Raw genomic sequence first — 16,614 nt, 5'->3', positions numbered from 1 at the left:
CAGATCCCCCCCCCCATAACAGTGTAATCCACCTATCCCCCCATAACAGTGTAATCCACCTATCCCCCCATAACAGTGTAATCCACAGATCCCCCCATAACAGTGTAATCCACCTATCCCCCCATAACTGTGTAATCCACAGATCCCCCCATAACAGTGTCATCCACAGATGCCCCCATAGCTGTGCCATCCACAGATCCCCCATAACAGTGCCATCCACAGATCCCCCCATAACAGTGCTATCCACAGATCCCCCCATAACAGTGCTATCCACAGATCCCCCCATAACAGTGCTATCCACAGACCCCCCCATAACAGTGCTATCCACAGACCCCCCCATAACAGTGCTATCCACAGATCCCCTCCATAACAGTGCCATCCACAGATCCCCATAACAGTGTAATTCACAGATCCCTTCATAACAGTATCATCCACAGAGCCCCCTATAACAGTGTCATCCACAGATGCCCCCATAGCAGTGCCATCCACATCCCCCCATAACAGTGCCATCCATAGATCCCCATAACAGTGTCATCCACAGATCCCCATAATAGTGTCATCCACAGATCCCCCATAATAGTGTCATCCACAGATGCCCCCATAGCAGTGCCATCCACATCCCCCCATAACAGTGCCATCCACAGATCCCCATAACAGTGTCATCCACAGATCCCCATAATAGTGTCATCCACAGATCCCCCATAATAGTGTCATCCACAGACCACCATTAGTTCAAAATTCACCAAAAGCACACCTTTTGGTTCAAAATTTTTCTTTTCTTATTTTCCTCCTCAAAAACCTAGGTGCGTCTTATGGGCAGGTGCGTCTTATAGGGAGAAGAATACGGTAAGTATTGTGTTAACTATTGTGAAAAGTATGTAGCGCAGGTTACCAGCCTGAAATATGGTTTTAGCAGCTTAGACAAAGAAATAGTATAGAATAACATTATATTACACAACAATTTGGAGTGGACCATACACACAGGAGTGACACTACAATAGCAGGACCACTTAATGTCCAGTTTGCTTCACTGGCGTATCAGTAGTACAAATATACTATGCCAGTTTGACATGGGGGCATTATGGCTGGCACTAGTATAGGGGTATCTCCGGCTGGCACTGTTAAAGGAGCACTATGGCATTGTGGCTCACACTTGCAGGATCACTGTTCCTGGTCCACTTATGGATGTACTGTGGCTGATGCTGTTTTAGGGGCACTTTGTATGCACTGTTATGGAGGCACTTAGACTCGTATGTCCAATGCACACCTCCCACAATGTCTCCCTGACGTTGTTTTCCAAAAGTATGGAGGTATGATATGATGGGAGGAGAGTGCTAATCTTATCAGAAGCAGTAACATGCGATGGAAAGTAATACATACATATCTGTGTATGCTGATCTGTATAGTTCAAGACGTGGTTGTTTGGCCCAGTCATCAGCTTGCTCTGTCCTGGAACTGCTGACTACTGGTCCCACACTCTTCCACCATACAGAGTGAGTATACTGTCTAAATAGTAAGTATCCCCAATAATATTAAAACTTATTAAAGGGGTTGTCCAGGTTCAGAGCATATCCCTTTCTTACCCCACTCAGCTGCTCTGACATGAGCATCGTGGCATTTCATGCTCCGATGCTCTCCCTTGTCATGCACTGAATCATGCAAGACAAGGGCTTTTTCTGGAGATCCGGTGATGTACCACGCTCTCCATGGGTAAGCTAGGCAAAGGCTTCCGCCTAGCAGTGAGCCCTGTGACGTCACCAGCAATAATGGGCGGGATTTAGCACTGCCATAGCCTGTAAAACAACTAGGACAGGTCTATTTGTAGATTGTAAGCCCTCATGGGCAGGGCCCTCTCTCCTTCTGTACCAGTATGTAACTCGTCTTGTTCATGTTTAGTGCAGTTGTCTGTATTATGTATGTATACCCCTTATCATATGTACAATGCCATGGAATGAATGGCGCTTTAACAATAAATAATAATAATAAAGCCTGCCCATTAGTGCGGGTGACGTCACTGGGAACACTGATAGGCAGAAGCAAAAAACCTTGCCCTGTGTGATCCAGCACAGGGCAAGAGAAAGCATCGGAGCATGAAATGCTCTGAAGCTCATCTCAGAGGGGTTGAGTGGGTGAAGAAGGAGCTATGTCCAGGTTCAGCTCTGAACCCGGGCAACCCCTTTAACTATTACTTGCTCACAATGGCACCCTGCACCCACCGAACATGACCTTACTCCCTCCTCCAAAGTCTTTAGCCTATGTTCTTCAGCTTTGTATAGTGCATTGCATAAACTGTTGTTCATTATAGCTTTGGATTATTTATCGTATGTATGAGTTCATAGAACCACAAGTGAATTATTTTTGAATGCAAACTTTTATTGGGAATGAAATACATTACAAAGTCTAGATTATTTTTTGGGGTTACCCTGAAGTGAAAATCATATCTCTCTGTGGGGTACACAGATTATACAGGGAATTAACATATCTTCCAGAGAAAAAGTGCTGTTGGGACACTGGATTAAGATGAGCAGGTTGAGTTTTCACATGAACATGATGTGTGCGCTTCAACAAGTTCGGTGAAGTCTTCAGATTTGTCCAGGCTTACTTGTCCTTCATCCAGGTTAAGAGTTGCTCCTACAGAGAAATTCATAGACCAAGGTGAAAATGGCTGTCAACTTAACCACGTGAGTTACATCATCGCTGCTTGACTGTGGAGTATTTAAATACTTTGCAAGCAGTAAGAGAGACACTTACCAGAAGGCAGACAATGGAAACCAGTAGTTACTTCAGCTGTCTTAACTGGGGAACATCCTTTGGCGCATCTTAAAACGGGGTGAACTGAATAACACTTGGATTTTTCACCATCAATATCCTTCTCAAGTTTCACAAGTGACTGTTGAACATTGCAACCTAGCGTAGAGATCAAATATGATTATGTTCTAGATCTATGCTGACGCACAATTTGGGATATTTATGGGAATGTAACATAGCTTCTTCACTTACCTTCAGCGCAAGTCTGGGCAGGAAGAATCCACGAGTGAACATGGCTCATTTCATCCTTGGCTACGGAACCATCGGGCCTATGGAACTCTTGTAGTGACTCACCATCATTGCGACCACATGCACCGCAGATCTTGCCCTTCATCCAGACAGCTGGGATCACCTGACAAAACAGAGAGTTGAGTTAATTACTTCCTTATATGAATTTGAAATTGTGATCTAATATAATCTAGAATTATTTCAGATCCTTTTGAACCTTCATGGTAGGTCTTTAAACCAAAAGGGCCATCTCCATATATACCCGAGATGGATCGTTGTCTAATATTTTTTACGCATGGATATCCATACTGTGCACTAGAACAATCATGGTAGACCCCAAATTCTCAACCCTAAATACAGCCACACAAGAAGTACCTGAACACTCAGTCCATCATAGTTGATCTTCTCAATGCCATATTCTGGTGCCAAGACGGACAAACCATTTTCTGTCTTCAGAATCTCCACAACTGGTTCTAAAAGATAAAAACAGCACATAGTATTGTTAATATACTTACTACTGCAGATATCCTATCAATGTATTTTTAATGTATAGACGCCTACCGGCAATTGATTTGTATGGAAGTTGGCTTTCCGACAAGACAACTCCATTTAGGGTCATCTCCGGTGATCCAGACTTGTAGGACATGGAAATGTCACTATATGAGAATAACATCAAGATGAGTATTCTTTCACTAATATTAGTCATACACATACTGTAATTTATGTAAGATAACCACATTCAACATTGCATCAGATATTACATTTTCTTCTTTCGATGGAGAGCAGACACATTTTGGATTTACCAAATGTAAAAGTTTTACATTCTGAGTTTCTAAATTTGAAGCTTTCATACTCACTATTGGCCAACTTTAATGTTAATGTCTTTGTTTTTTGGGTCGTGTTTGGATTTCTTCACCATCACCATGAATTTCATCTCATCGGTGCAATCATGGGCCAGAATGTGATAGCAGTTTTCAGGCATGTCATAAGCAAGGTCAATACCATTAAAGGTTGTAAGACGGTTTTCAGAAACCTTACATTCACCTGTAAAATGTTTAATTGCTGTGTAAAAATGGTAGATCATAAGGAAATTCTGTTTCTTTTATTAGAAATTATCTGTGCATTATCAAACCTTGCAAAGACTCCAGGAACATTTGAGGAGCTTCGGCGAATATGTTCCAGGTTGGAGCTTGTTGAATTTCACTTTGAGAAACGTGACGAACTGGGATTGGAACAGGTATTCTGAGAGCTCTGTCGTATAGTGTCAACTATGGCAAGGAAATTTACACATATATAACAATTATTATGATGGCCTTGTTAAATAGAATTCGATGCAATATGAGGAAATATTCCCATTTACCCTTGGGAGCTGGAGAGCCATGTCAATTCTTCTTGGAGAACTTAGGGACATGATTAGTTTTGCTTGTCGTTGATCATTCCTCTTGTATTTCTCAGAGAATCCCAACATGTATGCAGCTCCTGGTACAAATTCTGAAACGCTAACACAAATAATGACTCGTTAATACATCATTTGTCACAAGACAATCTATAGAGACTTTAGAGTTTTGATTGGGGCTTTCACCCCTATGAGACCTAAGCTACTAACAATAACTAGAAGAAAGAATGTTTCGTCATCAACATAGATGAAGATCTTTTGAGCAGTGAGACTATGGAATTCTCTATCAGAGGAGGTGGAGATGGCTTATTCATTGAGCAGGTTCGAGAGGGGCATGGATACCTTTCTTCAAAGTAATAATATCACAAGTTACAGTCACACACAATGCTGATTCAAGTATTTATTCAGAATGGCCATATTTGCAGTCAGGAAGTATATATGGGCCAATTGGACACCATCTCATATGGGTATTTGCCTTTCTGTGGATCAACCCAGAAGGTATATGTTTTGGACTTGAAGGATCTTATGTTTTTTTTTTTTTCAACCTTGTCATCTATGCCCACATAATACATTTCACAATGGTGCTAAAAACAACTTACTATGAGGCAGCATACTTCAGTTTGGATGGTACTTTTGGCCATTGAACAGTCACCTTTACTGCAGGTTGGTTACCCAGGTGTCCAGTTTGAGCTTTGGTTGCAATCTTGTAATCCTGACAGTTCTGTCCCCACTTGAGGCTGGCCTGAATTGGTTAAAATATTCACATGTTCAGCAGAAAAGACATAAAAGTCATTCATATTTTACACGTTTTTACAACATAGACATTGGCTCACCGTGGCTTCATGAGAGCTCACAACTTCAGCATTGAGACAAGCTCTCCACCTGCTCGTCTTAGTGAAATCTACAATGTAGGCCTGGAGACGAGGTCTGGAGACAGAATAGTCTGCGTAGATGATCATCTGGTATCCTTGATGGGTTTTGTCATTTCTGACCGCACGCACGGTGGCGACCAATGCCGGGGGTTTGTTGTCACCCATAAATTTGCCCTAAAAGCAGAAATAACCTTTTAAATGAGGTTCCATAAATGACGACAGAGTTTAGGTTTAGCATGTAAGCCAACAAGATCTACCTGGCGAGTATGCCTGGGAGCACTGCTGCTGCTTGAAGATGAGGAGCTTGAAGATGAAGAGGAGTACTGTTGTTTGCTGCCATGCTAGAAAGATAATGGTTCATGTTAGGATATCACAGTAAATGTAATTATTGATTATGATTCTATCATCCCTTATACAAATTGCACATGGGAAAATGGTCTCCTATGGAGGAAATCCACAGATGTGGCAAATGGCTCGCGAAAAGTTGAAACTTACTCTTTGTGTCCGTACTGGTCTAAAGCGAAGGTTATAAAATTCTCTGTGTCTCTGTAGAAGAAAATAACACATGGGCATTAATGGACAGATATATAACACGGGGCCACATTCTATTTATCTACACATATATAACATACCCAGTTTCTAGAGGATTGGCTGCTGCTGCTGCTGCTACTGCTGCTGCTGCTGCTGCTACTACTGCTGCTGCTGCTTCTGCGCCTGTCTCCATGTTGATGTTGTTTTGCTTGTTCACGTTGCTGTTGCCTATTCTTGCTGTTCCTCAGAGAGCTACTGCTGCTGCTGCTGCTGCTACTGCTGCTGCTGCTACTGCTGCTACTACTACTGCTGCTGCTACTACTGCTGCTTGGTCTATTATGTCTTCCTTGTCTGCTGCCTCTGCTGCTACTGCTACTGCTGGGACTGCTGGAACTGCTGCTGCTGGAACTGCTGCTGCTGCTGCTGCCAGAGCTGCTTCTCTTATTATGGCCTCTGTTTGTTTGAGCTGCTGCATCCCATGGTGCTTGTTTCTGTCTCCTGTTTCTGCTGCTGCTTCTACTACTGCTGCTGCTTGTCAGACTGCTAGAGCTTTGCTGTTTCTGACCATGTTGTCTGCTTTTAGCTCTTTGACCAGGTGCTGATGATGACGAAGATGAAGAGGAAGAAGAGGATGAAGAGGAAGAAGATGAAGAGCTAGAGGATGATAATGCACGGGCCAAAGTCTCTGTACCATCTGCAGCTATTGTTTTACGCTGTTTTTTCGGTTTTTGCTTTTTGTTGCGTTGGGCCAGACTTTCATTCCTGGCCTAAGGGGAGGAAAAAAGAGTGCAAGTTTGTCAAACAACAATATACTCATATTCATGGAACCCAGCATAACATGAGTTAATCAACACCTACTGCAATGTCCTCAATGCCAAGGACGGCCTTCAGTCTCTTTTGGATCTCAGATTCCTCAAGTTTTTCACCTTCATTCTCCTCTACCTCAACCAGGGCAATTATCTTCGAGGCCGCCCTGGGTCCGGCTGTTACCTCAACTTGGATTTTTTCAATTGCGGCATCAGTGTGAGCTGTAGACATACAGAGACCAGGCATCAAACAACCTGGAACCAAAGGAACACGAACTACACAAACCCAACAGTGCTGTACCAAGAAACTGCTAACCTGGTTTCATTGTGACCCTGATATCATGATTTCCCACCGCTCGATAGAAGATTGAATCTTTGCGTGCTGCAGCACTGCGAGAGTACATGTTAAAACAAACTTGGATGGGAATATGTGAGATTTTTATGCAGGGTTTGAACACCTGGGTGTAATGTACATTTGCAAGACCCACATATTTCTTGGATCCGATTTCTGAGGAGGCCTCCTGGTAAAAAGAAGAAATAAAGGATTAATAACAGATCATTGTGGAGATATGATTCTACTTATTCAGAAGTGTAGAAATTCTTAGCTGTTACCATCATACTGGCTCCTTCAGCCGAAGCTCTGCCTTTGGACTCAAAGTGTTTCTGGAGGATACTTTGGCTGGCTGCTTTTGGCACAAGTGGTGTCTTCTTAACAGCATCCAAATACATAACATTTCTTGAGACAGCATATGTCTGTGCACTGCACAAAATTGAAAGAAAAGTTGGAGGAATTCTTCATAACTTTTTTTGTCACCTTCATGGAACCAACAATCTTTTTATTTTAGACTTTTGTGCAATGAGTTCAGTAAGTTATCTCTCATGAAATATCAACCATTAAAACATACCTTATGTGAAGTAAGTCATTCTCCTGTTGACAGGGTTGTGCTTCAAACTTAATGTTTCTTTCTTTCATATCTATGCGGGCCATGAATTTTCCAGGGATGTTTGCATGTGCCTTGGCATGAAATTCAATTCCGCTCTGGATAAAGGGGGTGTTGATTCCCACAGTTGATACACCATGAATTAACAAGCTGTGAGAAGACATGACACATTATCACATTGCACATTGCGCCAGCCCACTTTTTTTTTTACCCTTATTCAAGTTGAATCTCACCTTGGGTTGACATCTGCATTGATCTGTAACTGAGATTCCAGCAACTGAGCAATACTGAAGTCTGGTGTGTAAGCTGGGTTCATCTTCACATCAACTGTGGTAAAGATATAATCTTGTCAATTCGCTACTCATACGAGATTGGATAAAATGAAGTATTCATTCACGTTTACATACTGTTCAAGGGGGCATTGGCCACAGCAGCAGAGTACACACTGATCTCCATTGGCAAGCCAACAGTAGTTGGGGTGATACGACGAGATTCAGATGCCATAATTGCCCAGGCGTATTGTCCAGCCACTCCATTCAGAAGCTGGTTAGCGAATCTCTTGACTGCAGCATGTCTGTCTGCTGGCTCATTTAGTGCCTGAAATAATTCAATCCAATAATAAGCTACCATAGACATAAGGACCATATGACATTCACGTGTTGTAAAACTTGTAGGTTATTCTTACCTGGGTGAAAGTTTGAATGGTGTCTTTGTTCATTTCAGTGAAGGAAAGTTCCTGGCCAGAGACTTTTACATATGCAGACATAAGTGGAGTCTGAGATGGCTGAGATTTGAATCCTTTCAGCTGCGAAGGAATATAAAGTTACAACATCCATTACAGGCAATGGCAACCAGACAGTAAGAAGGACAAGGAAGAAAAACACTCACCATTTTCATGATCTGGTTGATCTTCTTCCTCATTGGGAAATCGCGGAACTGGATGTCTTGCTTTCTCAATATCTGTTCCATTCCTTCTCCTCTGATACCAACCTATGAACGACATGGATGATCTTTACCGCCATGAGTAGACTGAAATGTTTTCCCAGTGGTACTGTGCTATTATGCTATATGGTCATATTTATCATTTATATCGGTCTTTATTATATTACTTATATTGATTCCTCTTACCTCTATAACGTCGCTCACGGCATCAGCTACTTGGGCTCTAACTTTGGCCAAAATGAACACTGGGAACATGGTGTTGGCACTATTCATGATGTTGACCTCGGCGGCGGCTCCACTCATTAAAGGGTCTACAATGTAAAGTAATATTTTAGTATAATAAAGTGACAGCCCGCAAACAAATGCATCGTAAGAGACCTACTATAGACTCACATTTGTAGGAGTCCATACGGACGACCTTGCTGTGGCCATATCCCAGACTATCAATGCTTGGGTTGAACAGTTTCAGAGCAACACTGGCAGCAGCAGCCCTGGAAGAGAATAGGAAAGACACTGGGTTCATGGACTAGGACCTCATGGAGTGGGGCAGCTATTTTATAACTCAACTTAAATAAGTTCTGTCATACTTTTTGCCAGTTTAACTTATAAAACACCTGTCAGTATCCAACTGTCATGTTACTTACACTGGCTCCAGTTGAGGTATGCTGCTTTGGGCCAAAGCTTTGAGTTGAGAGTAGATAAAACTGGCAAACTGAAGGTCATCTTTGATCGCTCTAACGGCCACATTGGCCATATTGGTAACCATAGCAAGGTTGGGTTTTGTCTCAAATAAGGCCAAAGAAGAAACCATTCTCACTTCACTCCGTATATCAGGATCCATGTAGACATTCATTAAAGTCTCTTGAACCTAGAATGTACATGCCAATTATGTTATTATCAAAGACAAAAATAACGATCCAGTAAGAGATCTGGAAAGGTTAGCTTACTCTATGGGTGTCCTTCTTAGCAGTATTCCTCAAAGCCATGACAGCGTCAACCTGAACCCTGACTGGAAGTTGATGAGCACTGGAAGAAAATCCTGGCAAGAATTTCTGTATCCGTTTGATGCATTCAGACTGGGCAGCATTACCCAGGGCTTTGAGTGCCAGAGTCATGTCTTCTTCATGGGCCTTGCTCAGGGCTTGAGCTGCCAAATCATTGATAGGCTACAAAAGAGCACAACATTTCAGGATAAAACCAACAAAAACTGCAAAACAAAACATAGATTTATAAAAACACAATATTTTCCTCTCCTGTCATTGATGGTTCTAGTTCTTTTGTTTGCACACCTCCATTAGGCAAGCCGTGGCTTGTCTGCCTTCTTCTGAAAAAACACACCACCAAATGCCTTGTCAATTTCATGACTTGTAGAAGTTACTCACATCCAGAACTGATTCAGGGCAAGTACTGAGACGGTCACAGTATTTCTTCACCATTGAACCATATCCAAGCATGGCGACTTTGAACAATGCTGGGTTTTTATCAACTTTGGAGTCTCTGATTATATCCTACAGCAAAAAAAAGGAGATTCCTGTTTTACTGATACAGGTACAGTAATTAGTTAAACGATCATAGCTGGTAGCAGAACGAGTATTACAATAGGGATATACTTTTAGGAATCAAGGTAAACACATACTTGAGCGATCTGCAATGCCTGCTGGCTGCCTCTGGTATAGTGCAATGCGATGGGAAGCAATCTGAGGGCTTCTGCATTTGTCAGGTCTCCGTTGTGAATAATTTGGTAGATTATCTTCAGGCTGTCTGCTGTTCTGGTCATAGGAAGGGCTTGGAGGATCCAGGATCTGGAGCAAAAACAAGATATGATGAAGATATGATGCAATGCTGCGAAGCTTATTGATAGCTCAAGTTCTCCAGTATGACAATGGCCACCATTAAGTCTTATGGGGTCATTTTTCAAACTGGTGTAAAGTAGAACTGGCTTAGTTGCCCATAGTAGTCAATCAGATTCCATCTTTTGTTTTCACAGCTCCTTTGGAAAATGAAAGGTTGAATCTGATCTATAGGCAACTAAGCCAGTTCTAATTTACACCAGTTTGATAAATTACCCTATTAGTTTTGATACATATCTTCCATTTCTGACTAGAATATGAAAACACCAACCTGTATCTTGACTTTTCATCAAACTGCTTCCAAATGGTCTGCAAGATGTCGTGGGTTGCATGACGCAAAAGCTGCACCAGCTTGATGAACTTATCAGATACATCCTTAGGGATTTTCTGTTGGATGTTCTGTACTAAATGCTGAAGAGTTTCTACGATCTGGTGGGGAAAAAAAGAACAATGGAGAGGGTTTTACTGATGTATAAAAAAGTTCTAATTTTTTTCGGGAAGTTTGCCTGATATGGAAGAATGGAGGCTATTTTCCTGTATATGTAGACTGGTGTATACTTGCGTACACCTTTCGTACCTGTGCTTCAATGCTCTTGGTCTGTATGAGAACAAATGGAATTGTGTGAAGCTCATCATCGAATTTATATTGGAGATTTCCACGATCCTGGAGTTCAAGTTGAGGGGAATTCATTTGGCTGCTCTTGGTTCCAGTAAAGGTAAGAATTTGCCTAAAATATAAAAATAAAAAACAAAATGAAAAATATGAAGCAAATCCGCAATATATTCTAAATTTCCTAATGTAATTAGTGAGCTTTCATTGAGTTGGAAAAAAAAACTGACTTACTTGGCTTCCATTACGGCACCACTGTTATGTTCCAGGAATGGAGCATAGAGGATGACCTGCTCAGAGGTGACGTCAGTGATAATAGTATTGTGATCCCTGTTCTTCATCTTGTAGGTGAAAGTTGCAGCATTACGCAAATTCTTGTGAATCTACATGGAATAGCATAAAGAAAAAGACAATTGGTATGCGAAAAGAGGGGTATTTTTTAAAGCCCGATGGGAAGCAATAAGGCATGTACCTTGTTGCATGTTGAACAGTGTTCCAAGAACTCCATTCCAATATACTTGGCTACTTTGTCTTCACAGTTATTGAAATCAATGGACTTCACGACACTCAGTTGATCTCCTCTCTTGTCTTCTTGGATCACATATCTTGTGTGGCAAACACCGCCAATGCTTCTCTATGGAAATGGAAAATAAATTTGTAGTAAATACTTACAGAAAATTTGGTGCAGTGGAACATCCTAAAACATCAACACTAACCTCTTGCAGGTCGTACACATTCTGGGACTTCTTGATGTTGACATTGAACAAGCTGAGTATTCCTTTAATCAAGTTGACCACGGTTCTGGAAACATCGTTAGAAGCATAAACATTTCCGATTCTTCCATTGTGGTACTCAAACTTGATGGGTTTGGTGAGCTGCTCGGCAGCAGCCTGGGTCAACTTAGAGGAGCGAGTGAACGGGTCTTTAGGCCATGCACCATTGATTTCTTTTATGGACAGAGACTGGACCTAAATATAGGAGCGAAAATGATGAAAAACATTAAATTCTAAATTTTCAACCATCTAGGACTCACTCAATGGTCTTCAATTGGTGACCCAGCTAGAGCCACAGGTTGGAGGTAACTGGCCTAACCATTAGGTTAACCATAGATAGTAAGAATATGGTTAGTAGAACCAACCGTTTAGGCTGTGTCTGATCATCATGTCAGCACTATATGAGTAAAATAAATAATTAATCTGCGTTTGAGAGTTTATATGTCTTTTACCTTTAATAGATATGTCCTCTGGGCATAGGGGCTGATCTGAAGCTTGCAGTCAATATTAATTCCAGCTTTGACAAATTCATTTCCAGGAAGTCCGGTCAAGGTAACAGCCTCATAGTCGTACAAAGTGACTTTGCTCTGGCTGAATGTAGGATCTGAGACATGACAAGGAATGAATTACCATCAGGCAAGATATACATTTTACCTAACAAATTATTTGAAAATTGGTGTAAACCAGAGGACCCCTTTAAATTTCCCCAGATGATTAGAATGTATATTCTCATGAGGATGATAGTTATGTTAGTGGATCTGGTATAGAAAGCATGTATAGCCATGACTTGTGCCTCTCTTATGACCAGTAGTAATTTTATATAATTTAACTTTAAATTCTTGAAAACTCAAAGATAACATAAAGTCAAGTGAACAGAAACGGACACAAATTGACACAGAGAAATAAGTGGCTTAAAAGCTGAAACCAACCATTTTACTGAAAGCAATTTGTACTTTTAACCTTTTCATTATTATTATTTGTGAGTGTGAGTGTAATACTATATATATATATATATATATATATATATATATATATATATATACTGTTATAGTTGTTATAACTATTATAAATAATTATTATTAAAGTGAGAAATTATTATTAGAGCTAGATATATTATATTTAATTATACATGCTCTTTTAAAATAATATTCGATTATAAATTTTTTTGATTTTTAAATAGATAAAGTTGTTTCTCCTTACAGTATACTGTATGTGCAACACAAAATTATAATTACATTTATAGCATTAGTCTTACCTAAATACAGTTCGGGGCCTGGCCTGGCACCTGGAAAAAGAGATGAAATATAATTCAACATATATTATTACAAGAAAACAACATATAAGTACTTGTAAGTATTAATACATTTCTTTAATTAGATATGTGATGACAATGTTTGTAAAGTGCTGCGGCACATGTCAAGTAATATAAATAAATAAAAATATATCAGACTATTAGCATGCTACCAGTAAAGCATACATTATAATGGTTATACTCACAGATTCTGTGCACTGTGGTAGCTCTTATTATAATACAGGTAGGTGTAAGACCACAGATACATGAATTACAAACTCAGCTCTATCATATGATAGATAGATAATAGATTGATAGATAGATAGATATGGCATATGAGGGGCGTAGCTAGAACTGACTGGGCCCCACAGCAAATTTTTGTGCAGAGCCCTTCCCCAACTTAATGGACGCACTCATACACGCACTCACCACATACATGGACGCACTCATACACGCACTCACCACATACATGGACGCACTCATACACTCACTCACCACATACATGAACGCACTCATACACGCACTCACCACATACATGGACGCACTCATACACGTACTCACCCCATATATTGACGCGCTCAGAACATACATGGACAGACTCACATATGCACTCACCACATACATGGACATATACACTGTATATATATATATATATATATATATATAAATATACACACACACACACATGAACATAGAAGTAGTTATACACCTATTTCTACACACAGACACTTACCTTTCCTGTAGACAGCTGATGTCTGGTCCTCACAGGCAGCCTGGAGAAGTAGGTGCCATCACCCCTCTGTGCCATCCAGGGACAGCAGTGGAGGGTTAGTAATCTACTATGGGGGGGTCAGAGAACAAGACACCTGGGGGGGGGGCAGGCATTGTAGAGCCCTGTGTGCTGGAGCACCTGGCCTGCTCTACAGTAGCTTCACACTGGTGGGTGGGGCTTGATCCCATAAAGTTCTGCTATTGGCTGGCAGCTGTTGTCATAGTAAGCTGCCAGCCAATAGAAAACAAAACACAGTACTGGCAAGCGGTGCGCCAGTACTGCGGATCCCAGCCTGAGAACGGCCATAGGAGGAGGAATAAGGACCTTCAGTGGGAGGAGCTCCGGCGCTGCTGCTGTAAGTGGCATCAGTTGTGAGTAGGGGCAGCCCTAGATCTACTGAAAACATTTAGTACTGTTCTGATCTCGGGCCCGAAGCAGTCGCTTCCCCTGCTTCCCTGATAGCTACGCCACTGTGACATAGATAGATATAGGATAGATAGACAGATATGAGATATATAGATAGATAGATAGATGCTTCAGCGGCAATCACTCACCCGCTAGTGCGAGCACTAGTGCTAGGATGATTCCCCTCATGATGATGGTGAATGTCTGACCAAGGAGAGTCCACCGTATTTATAGCAAAACTACTGGCATACGACACCCCATGGGCACATTATCATTGGCACGCTGTTGCGTCCTTATCAGATTTGGCCAAAGATCTTCTCTTCCATCAACCATTAACTCTGCAACCCAAAAAGATAATGATAATCGCTGATTTTCTATGAACAAATATTAAGGTGCACGCTTGTCATGATATCATAATATTTTCAATGTTACTAAGTTTATAATTTGTATAATTTATTTTTTGGTGCATGGTTACTTGTTTTACAGGTTCTATTACCTTTGGCCCGGTCATCATGACCTGTCTCTGGTCAAATTAAATCAAATATTCTCGAATTGATGAGCAGATACTTTTCTATATTTTATGTTGGATCTTTGTTTCTAAGTGCTGCCTGTACGACCCATGTGCATTCATTGTGATCACTCTATTTTTGTAATATATTTATTAAAAAATAAAAAAAAGACAGTTCATAACTTCAGGGTGACCTGGAGGAATACGTATAGGTCTGGCTACTCTTGTAGACAAAAAACAAACAAAAACGAGTCACCAAGAAGGAGTTGTGGGAATGGAATGAAACGTTCTATGTGTGAATGTAATAATGATGTACAGTATATAAGTGATTATAATATAAGAGCGAAAGGATATATTTATTGGGGAAAACTGCACAAATGAAAGGAGGCTCTAGAACCTTGTTGTGCTACCTGTAGCCTAGATACAAGATGAGATACGGCCTCTAGCCTGGATACAAGAAGAGATACTTCTGTTACAAACTTTCTCATCTCTTGGCATCACTGACCTGGCGCTCTACTGGATCAGATCATACTTCACAGACCGGACATTTAGTGTCTCCCACTCTCACACCACCTCCTCGTCGTCTCATTTCCTCTTTGTTGGTGTCCTGCAAGGCTCTGTCCTAGGACCCCTGATCTTCTCAATGTACACCTTCAGACTGGGACAGCTCATAGAGTCCCATGGCTTTCAGTATAACTTTTATGCTGACGTCACACAAATGTACCTGTTGGGTCCAGACATCACCACCTTACTATCCAGAATCCCACAATGCCCATCTTCTATAGCCTCCTTCTTCTCCTCTCTCTTTCTAAAACTTAACATGGATAAGACAGAATTAATCATCTTTCTTCCATCTTGCTCATACCCCCCCTAACAGACCTATCTATCACAATCAATGGCTGCACACTCTCCCTGGTCAACCAAGTCCACTGCCTTGAAGTGACCTTGGATTCTGCCCTGTTCTTCAAACCCCACATCCAAGCCCTTTTCACCACCTGCCGCCTCCAACTCAAAAATATCTCCCACATCCGCACATTCCTCAACCAGGAGTTTGCAAAAATGCTTGTACATGCCCTCATCATTTCCCGCCTAGACTACTGTAAAATCCTCTTATGTGACCTTCCATGTAGCATCCTTGTACCCCTCTAGTCTATCCTTAACTCTGCTGCCCAACTAATCCACCTCTCATCCTGTTGCTCCTCTGCCTATCCCCTCTGCCAGTCCCTTCACTGGCTCCCCATTGCCCAGCGAATTCAGTTTGAAATACTAACAAATACATACAAGGCCGTCCACAACCTGTCCCCTCCCTACATCTCTGAGCTACTTTCCCGATACACCCCCACACACAATCTCCAATCCTCACAAGAGCTTCTTCTCTCCTCTTTTCTTATCACCTCTTCCCACAATCGCCTCCAAGATTTCTCTCGTGCATCCCCCATACTCTGGAACTCTCTACCCCAACATATCAGGCTCTCACCTACAGTGGAATCCTTCAAAAGAAACCTGAAAACCCACCTCTTCAGACAAGCCTACAACCAATGACCCTGCTGAGGCTATACCGCCGTGACCAGCTTTACTCGCACCTACTGTGTCCTTCCTCTATACCTTGTAGATTGTAAGCCCTCACGGGCAGGGCCCTCTCTCCTTCTGTAACAGTTTGTAACTCATCTTGGCCATGCCTATTGCAATTGTCTATATTATGTACAGTTGTGTTCAAAATAATAGCAGTCAGACATCACTAACCTGATCAATCACTGTTTTTGGCAGAAATGATATTTCTACATGGCAAATAATTTACTAGCAGGTGTAGTAGAGTAATAGAAACCCAACAGTCATGACATGCATGCTGCTGATCCTGTGTAATTTAATCACTTATTGAAA

The 16,614-nt window shown here is 41.4% G+C and overlaps 1 protein-coding gene across 1 annotated transcript; it reads right to left on the bottom strand.

Moving 5' to 3' along the window:
• Positions 1 to 2,352: 2,352 nt before the first annotated feature.
• On the bottom strand, positions 2,353 to 14,497 carry LOC122943797 (vitellogenin-A2-like). The gene is made up of 35 exons (XM_044301838.1): positions 14,375 to 14,497; positions 13,013 to 13,042; positions 12,210 to 12,361; positions 11,701 to 11,952; positions 11,457 to 11,618; positions 11,219 to 11,367; positions 10,952 to 11,102; positions 10,646 to 10,803; positions 10,161 to 10,326; positions 9,907 to 10,032; positions 9,472 to 9,690; positions 9,169 to 9,392; positions 8,918 to 9,015; positions 8,711 to 8,835; positions 8,471 to 8,572; positions 8,268 to 8,387; positions 7,990 to 8,179; positions 7,816 to 7,909; positions 7,547 to 7,732; positions 7,254 to 7,401; positions 6,958 to 7,162; positions 6,694 to 6,863; positions 5,937 to 6,602; positions 5,800 to 5,850; positions 5,562 to 5,645; positions 5,266 to 5,478; positions 5,032 to 5,174; positions 4,397 to 4,535; positions 4,169 to 4,304; positions 3,894 to 4,080; positions 3,598 to 3,692; positions 3,412 to 3,509; positions 3,001 to 3,160; positions 2,752 to 2,907; positions 2,353 to 2,631 (listed from the first exon to the last, which is right to left on the bottom strand). Exons 1-35 carry the CDS (start codon positions 14,412 to 14,414, stop codon positions 2,516 to 2,518), a joined length of 5,511 nt encoding a protein of 1,836 aa, XP_044157773.1. The 5' UTR covers positions 14,415 to 14,497; the 3' UTR covers positions 2,353 to 2,515.
• Between the last annotated feature and the right edge of the window lie 2,117 nt (positions 14,498 to 16,614).

This window comes from Bufo gargarizans, chromosome 7, assembly GCF_014858855.1.
Source record: "Bufo gargarizans isolate SCDJY-AF-19 chromosome 7, ASM1485885v1, whole genome shotgun sequence".
NCBI classification, from domain to species: domain Eukaryota; kingdom Metazoa; phylum Chordata; class Amphibia; order Anura; family Bufonidae; genus Bufo; species Bufo gargarizans.
This window is presented reverse-complemented; position numbering and strand designations above follow the sequence as displayed.

Coding starts and splice junctions, on each gene's coding strand:
- LOC122943797 (XM_044301838.1), bottom strand. CDS start 14,414: ATGAGGGGAATCATCCTAGCACTAGTGCTCGCACTAGCGG. Junction 9,393..9,471: donor CTAAGAAGGACACCCATAGA/GTAAGCTAACCT, acceptor TGTACATTCTAG/GTTCAAGAGACTTTAATGAA. Junction 6,603..6,693: donor TTGGCATTGAGGACATTGCA/GTAGGTGTTGAT, acceptor TCCTCCCCTTAG/GCCAGGAATGAAAGTCTGGC.